General features: G+C 41.3%; 1 protein-coding gene across 2 annotated transcripts; it reads left to right on the top strand.

Annotated features, from left to right (window-relative positions):
- Positions 1–6: 6 nt before the first annotated feature.
- zdhhc11 (zinc finger DHHC-type containing 11) lies at positions 7–7,471 on the top strand. Of its 2 annotated transcripts, none has more exons than XM_031576369.1 (11): positions 7–1,176; positions 2,200–2,421; positions 3,382–3,557; positions 3,760–3,861; positions 4,199–4,323; positions 4,571–4,726; positions 4,857–4,972; positions 5,119–5,174; positions 5,277–5,340; positions 5,429–5,498; positions 6,965–7,471. In XM_031576369.1, the coding sequence occupies exons 1-11, from the start codon at positions 1,162–1,164 to the stop codon at positions 7,192–7,194; spliced, it is 1,332 nt and encodes a 443-aa protein (XP_031432229.1). In that variant the 5' UTR covers positions 7–1,161; the 3' UTR covers positions 7,195–7,471. The 2 variants fall into 2 exon arrangements, with proteins under 2 accessions (XP_031432229.1, XP_042565089.1); XM_042709155.1 differs by having other exon boundaries at positions 5,286–5,340.
- Positions 7,472–7,484: the final 13 nt, after the last annotated feature.

Below are 7,484 nucleotides of genomic sequence, written 5' to 3' on the forward strand. Positions count from 1 at the left end.
AGCACCTTCATCATGGTTAAAAATGTGTTCTTATGAAGTATATTTTGGTCTCCAATCTATTGTGTACAACATCCAATTTCCATATGACCACATTCAGGGTTTTCTCCAGGTTTTTATTTAGCAGGCATTGATAAAAAAAAAAAATCTGAATAGTACAAAGATGAATAGTTTCCCTGGGAAGCCATCTACCTGTAACATTGCTCTCCTCCTTTGTTTAATTCCATTGTAGATACCTGATAAAAACCCTCTGTCTTTGTATTACCTCTATCCGGTTTTATGATATTTGTCAGTAACTGGCTCAAAAAAATCTGATGTCTAGGAAAAGTTTCCATTTCATTTGCATTTCCCCCCAGGTGCACATAGACTGGAATGGGGAAATACGTTGATGTCATCACTATGAAAATTTGAAGAATCCATTTTAATATTTCCACTTCATTGGTACAGCTGTCTTGTGTTGGTTGTCAGTGAAAGTGAAACGTCACTGCTTATGTATTTTTGACATCTATGACGTTATCGAAAAAAAAATATTATTGTCAAATGCCAAACCGTCACATAAGCTTATTTTAAGCGGTTAGTTGTGTCTAGTTATTTTATTGAGTCCTTTGGAAATAACTGTTTTTGATACGGTAGGCAACTGAATTATCTAAACATCCAGCCGTGTGTAAAGCAAACCAAGTAAGAGGTAAGGTAGCCTAGAAAGGGTATGCATATAATTTACAGACAAATTATTAATTAATTTATCTTCCGTAATACGTTTTGTTTATCTGCTGTGGAAATGAAAAGAATCATAGGCAACTACATACCAGAAAGAATAGGCCTTTAGGACCTTGCGGTTTTGCGTCCAACTAAACTGTTTCCATAGCAGTATCAGACAAACCCCAGAGATAACTTCGTCAACTAGATGTCGACTGCGTGTAGCCCAGTGTTCCTATTTAACACAGTTAACTTTTTAAATTATCATTTCTTTCATTTTAAATAATTTATCATCATGATTTTCCGTTGCTTTCCTGTTTCCTCATGTAGTTTGAAAATCTTTCGTCAGGTGAGCTGAAAAGTCACCTGCCAGACTAGTTAAGGCAACCTGAAATAATGGAAGAGCGCATTCAGCATCCAAGAAGTGCGAGTCTAGCAAAGTGAGTGTGCCCTTGAGATTGGACGCTGATGAACAGTGAAAAGGTTAGTGCCCTACAATGTGAATATCGTATTCTATTTAAAGGTGTATTTCCGCAATTCTAATCCCATAGGCTACACTTTTTGTCAAATACAGCGAATTTCTCCTCACGGTCCTCAAGCTGTCCGTTCAGTGCATGTAATAAAAACTCCGGTGTTCGTAATAGGCCTACACAGTCCTGGCTCTGTAAATGGGATATAAACATAGTGGTTCGGACCGAACTATTAACAATCCCAGCCAATCAACGTGCACGGGAGGGAGGTGTAATCTGATCGGCTGTTGAGCGCAGATACCTAAATTACCGTTCACAAAACTTTAATTAGGCCTATTTTTTTAAACTAATTGACTCATTCGTGTAAATTTACCATTGACATTTTCGAAAAGGAAGTCCTTGTCAATATTCACGGCTACAACATGTCCGGTCACGACATAATGCTTAAAAGTTTTTATAATGTAGTTAATTAATAGCCAGCTATGCTTTCGCTCAGTGAAGTTCCGTCACTAATTTATCCATCCACATTGCCTACCTTATAGGCTATAATACCAAGAGTAGACTATACGAGTTGGACTTTTGTTCTGGATACAGTTTATTATTTCCCTGCCGTAAGAAAGTTCTGTAGTTTTGAATGTGTCAAAGGGCACTGTCTTTGGAAACAGATAAGATATAATTTTCACATTATGGTTTTTCTGTTCTGTCGGTGTCAGTGGCCATGACTACGTCAGGCTATTTGTTACGCAAAGCAGCGTCTATGGTGTCACGATCGAAGTGAGGGTAAATATGAAGCCTGGATTTACGAGTTCATTCGCTAGGCAACCGTTTCTCACACTGACATTCTGCACGATAGGACGTTATCGCAAGGCTTACCCACGTGATTCTGCTACACTTTATGAACAGACATTTGGTAAATTGATGATTTGCAATATGTCGCTTAATACGATTTCCCATCAGTTGAGCTGTTATCTTGTGTTAAATTGTACTCCTGTCTAATCTTAAGTACTGTCACCTTACCCCCCTCTCCCCCCCACAGATGAGCTGCTGTGCGCGGCACCTGAGGCGGACCGGCCCGGCCCACGCGGGCAACGGCAACGAGCTGGTGACGGAAGCACCGCTCTCGCGCCAGAATGGCTGGTCCCTGCCCCCCCAGACCCCACAGTTGGTGGCCTGGTCCACCTACACCTTCTTCGTTATCGTTGGCTTTGGCATCTACATACCACTGCTGCCCTCTCCATGGAAGTGGGTGGCATATGGTGTATCCTTTACTGTGTGCAGGCAGTTGCAAGGAGAGGCTTTGAAAGCAAGTCTTGGGATGGGCAAGTGCGGGGTTGATGTGGCTGTGTTCAGCTTTATGTTTTTACCATTTGAAACACAGAGGGAAGGAACATTTATCATTCAGAAATGTGAATGTTAATGTGATCTAATCTTGTACCCTGACTCTAATATTCACCATTGTTAATCAGCAACACCTGTTCGTTTCCTCTGTAAATATCAACACTCACTTGTAACATTTAAGCCTCTCTATTTTACTTGGATTTGGCCCTTCTCTGTTTGTGGTTGACTTGTATTGCAGTGCATCAAGCAATCAAAGTGCTGTCTTGTCTGCTCCGCAGTTTCTGAAGATCACCCTGTAGTCTGAAAACAAATGTTGTGTGTTGCACGCTTGCCCATCACACGGGGACTGTGCTGATTGCGCTGGTCATGGCTGGGATGAGCGCAGAGGGCTGGTGTGTGTGGTTGGCAGGGAGTCAGGGCAGCTGTGCTGGTGCGGCCTCCAGGCCCCCGAGCTTTCCAGATTGCCACCGCATAGACACCCCTGCTGTGGCATGCTGGGGGGTTAATAGGCTCTTGACGTCAGGGCTGTTAGTGTGCACACTAGTTCACTGGTGGAGATATAAAAGGGTGCTTCATGGAGACTTGACTGCACTCCACACACTAAGGTTTTTTGTGAGCAGCAGGTCTTGGCTGTTTGTTGGATGTGTAGGTTTTTTGCTGTCTGAGGTTGAAATGTCAGATAGTGGGTTTTCTATTTCTTGCTGTCTGTGGCTCAAATGTCAGACAGTCATCAGACACTATCTGTGGTTCCCTTTTAATAGGTGGATTAACATAGATAACATCTACACATTAATGCGAATGCAATTAACAAACTGGATTACTTGTTACTGTCACTCTTTCCAAATCTGTGCGAGTTTTACCTTGACTTTTATCTACACAGCTGATTGGTGCCGCCTTCTTTCTGCACCTGGTTACCCATATTGCATCTGTGTCTATAGACCCAGCTGACCCCAGTGTCCGTGTCAAGAACTACTCCAGTCCCACACCGATTTATGATAAACACAAACACGCCCATGTCATCCACAACCAACATTGCTACCTCTGTGAGGTTGACGTGTGAGTGTACTGTCCTCATCAAACGTTTGTGTTCATAAAGCTTCGCCCTTAAATGGTATCGTTGAACAAAGTTTCCTATAATGCCTTAAGTTTCTCACACTTTTGAACTGATCTATATCTTTACAAAGATTGTGGATTTCCTGGATTATTCTCATTTATGTGTTGCTTTTGTGGTATTTCCCCTTTCTGTTGCTATCCGCAGAGGACCTAAAGTTAAACACTGCCGCACTTGCAACAAGTGTGTTGCAGACTTTGACCACCACTGCAAATGGCTCAACAACTGTGTAGGAGGGAGGAACTACTGGTAAGAGGAAACCTGGCTTTTCTTTGCCAACCAACAGGTCAATTTCAGCACCATGATTTTGTTCCTCTTCAGATTTGTTGTTATGAGCAATCTTTGTAATGAATGTTGCTGCATGCACTGGGCCTGACCTCACAGTGCCACCTGTCACTATCTGTGCCCATGGAGAAAAGAGGCCCTGTAGCTTCTACATATTTTATTTAGCACATTTTGCCAAATAACATTGATATTTCTAAACAAAGAACCAGACTGGAGAAATGTAGGGATCTGAATTTTTCTTCTTTTATCTAATTATATGAATGAATAAGAAATTGTTGAATTCGAATGGTCTGACTTGCAGGTTTTTCTTTACGACCGTTTTGACTGCATTCATCGGGTTGTTTCTGCTGGTTCTCATTGTTCTGTTCGTCTTCATCGAGCACTTTGTGAACCCAGCCGTTCTCCGTACCGCCCCTCAGTTTCAAAGTAAGAGGACTGCTAGATTGCGCTCTGCTTGCTCAACATAACAGCATTGTGTGACTATTTGTTTACAGGTCTCATTGAACAAACATGCATTAGTTTGAATGTTGGCATGATTATGGTAAAGCCCTTACTGTCAGCTGGAAAACTACATTCAAAGTCAACACTTATGCATCCTTATGGATTAAATTCAGTTAGTGAAGTATGCCATACAGTACAGTCCTGTCATTATAGTTTGTACCTGTCTATCCAGGTGTGAAGGACAATTCGACATGGCTCGTGTTTCTGCCGTTGGCTCCAGTGGAAACCAGCTCTGCTGGTCTGTTGACGGTGGCCGCCTTTACCTTCCTGCTGGGGGGGTTTTGCCTGATGCTCTTGGCCCACTTACTTGGATTTCATTTCTATCTCTGTGAGTATGAAGGATGGGTTTTTTGCAGCAGTGTAAGGTAATTGGAAAAGAAAGACTCCACTGACCAGTAGGGTCCGAATGGCTGACAAGTAGCATACATGGCTAACACTTTGTTTCTTTATGTGTGTAGTGTGGAACAAGATGAGCACATTTGAGCACATAGTGAAAAAGCGGCAGGAACAGAGCTCTCAGGATGTTGAATCGGGGGTCAAGCAACCCTCACCCAAGATTGAAGTATCGACTAAGGTAAGGCACAACTGCCCTCACTACTGCCTCAACTCCCTTTAGAGATAGTAGTTACATTTGTGTTTTTTTTTTATGTTTGAGAACTCATTTTATTCAGCAGAATTTAGCGAATTCTGTTACATTGTTGTCTTATGTTTTGTTTTCAGAAACAGACTCGTTCTAAATCTACTGACTGTGAATCAGCCATACCCCGTCATACCAGGTGAGGCTTTAGTTCATCAGATTGTATCATGAGAAGCTGACCAGTTGACCAATTCTGATTATTGAACATATTATTGAGCTGCTTTTTTTACCTTCTTTGAAGCCTATTCAGATACGCTGACGAGAAACAACTAGGCTCTCACCTCACTGAGGTCATTTGTTCAGAGGTACATATAATTAGCTATTTTTACTAAGAGATCTTTTTTAAGATCTGTTTTTCATTTGACATAAATGCCCAAACCGTATGTATTGCAGATGAAGCATATTAAGCCATCATCATCTGGTGTGGACCGCGTTTACCACAGTACTAAACAGAAGAAACCAGGTGAGCTTGAACTACACCTCACAAAACGAAGCCTTAGCGAAGCAAGTAGAACTATCAAAAATAAATAACATAAACATGTCATTCAAGTAAGGGATAATGTATTGTCCGGATGTCATTATCCAAAAATAAATCCTGACGGGGCGAACAGCACCTCCAAAATACCTCTTTTTCATGATTTAGTTGCCGTTTTGTGATTTCCCCTAAGAAATAAATAGTTCTTCAAGCAAATAGAACCTTTAAGTTTCAGGTGTTGCGTAGCAACCCATTACTTGCTGACTTCAAATTACAATGAGTCTGTTACGTTAAATGACCGGACTACTTGCGGAATGATATGAAAGATGTGAATGAGAAGCACAAAACTCGTTGCCAATGACATCGGTCAATATCTTTTCGCAGTGGTGAATATCAAGAAATATTCACCTGCGAACGTTGGGATGGCCCATTCAAATCAACGGTACTTTTTGGAACATTCTGAAGAGCCGTATAATAAAGGTTTATAGCATATACTAATGTATTGTGATGTATCAATATGTATTAAATATCTTATGTTCAGTTGATAAAGACATTTCCAGCCCTACCTGTATAAGACTTGAAGAAGACTGAAGACTAGAAGTTCTCCAGCAGATGAAAAGAGTGTTTTTATCTGTCACACTGTTTACATTTTTAGATAGAACACTTAGATTTTTGTGAGGATTTGATTGTTTTGATAGTTATTTTTTCTAACCAAAGCATCAGCACTTAGGTATCAATTAAAATCATAGAGCAAATTAGGTACAAAAAATGTATGGGATGGTCAGGTTTCAATCTGTAGAATGGCACCTTATAATGAGGGCAAATATATACCTAATTCTGTACAGAGTTAACTTCTCACAGTTTTAGAATGTTATCATTAATTCCATATGGGTCCATATTATGCTGGAAATATTAGGGAAGGTCAAAGAAAGTTAGACTACTAGTTGTAAAATGTATTACTTTGAAATGTAATGCGAAATGTTACTACTTGTCTTGGCCCATAGTTTGACGATATTTCTGAAGGAGCACACGCTCACAGAACAGTTGTCTACTTTGGACAGCTTCCAGTTTCTTATATTTTGAGTCGTTTCCCAACACAATATTTAATGTTGTAATAAAATGTGGAATACATCAACATTTTAAGTTAGTTCTGGGTTTCATCCAGCCTAAGGCCTACCTAATGTAACAAAAAAACAACCATTGAACATCTACAGTAGGTTTTTCTTGGGTGGTCCACTTTGGCTTAGTGGTTTGGCTCCGCGTTCCTGACGAAGAGCTTTTCATTTTAGGAGAGGATTTATAGGGTGGGCAGGTCATTCAGAAACTCTGTCTGATTGACAACCTGTCTGAAAAGTTAGCACCTAGACCTGCGTTGTCTTGTCTGCACTGTTTAGTTGTGGTTGAACCAAGCGTGCAGTTGATACTCATCATTTTGTGCTTACATTTTCACACAGGTGAGGTGACCCTTCATGACTCAGAGAAACAGAAGGTGGCGAGTGCCGAGCATGGGAGAGAGAAGTCAGTGGAGGGGATCCCTGTTGTCCAGGACCCCCTGGGCAGCTCCGCCATGAGCACCGCAGCGGTCGAGCAGCAGCTGAGAACGGACGCCAGGTCAGAGTCTGCCCTCTCCAGCAGTGAAGGGGCCGGCGGGGAGGGGCCTCCGCTCGACAGGAAGTCCTGCTGACCTGGAGCAGGCGAGGGTTATTTGAGAATGGACATAACTGCTGGGCCTGGATTTGAACTTTGGACTGGACTGGATTTGGATTTATATGGATGAAGATATTTTTGCACACTGGATTATTGGACGTTTTCATGGAGAGAAGTGAAGTTTGAGCTGATCTTTTCGAGCACGGATTATGGACACTGGCTGGACCCGTCTTGCACATTCATTTTTTAAATGTATGCACACTTGAATACTTTTATTTAGATAATAAAAAAATAAATGAATGTCTTAACATTAAGTAATGTGTCTGT

The sequence above is a fragment of the Clupea harengus genome, chromosome 11 (assembly GCF_900700415.2).
Source record: "Clupea harengus chromosome 11, Ch_v2.0.2, whole genome shotgun sequence".
Classification (NCBI taxonomy): Eukaryota; Metazoa; Chordata; class Actinopteri; order Clupeiformes; family Clupeidae; genus Clupea; species Clupea harengus.

Excerpts from the sequence above, each read along its gene's own strand:
- zdhhc11 (XM_031576369.1), top strand. Across the intron at positions 3,558-3,759 it reads TACCTCTGTGAGGTTGACGT|AGGACCTAAAGTTAAACACT; the intron begins GTGAGTGTACTG and ends TGCTATCCGCAG. Across the intron at positions 4,973-5,118 it reads AGATTGAAGTATCGACTAAG|AAACAGACTCGTTCTAAATC; the intron begins GTAAGGCACAAC and ends TTTTGTTTTCAG.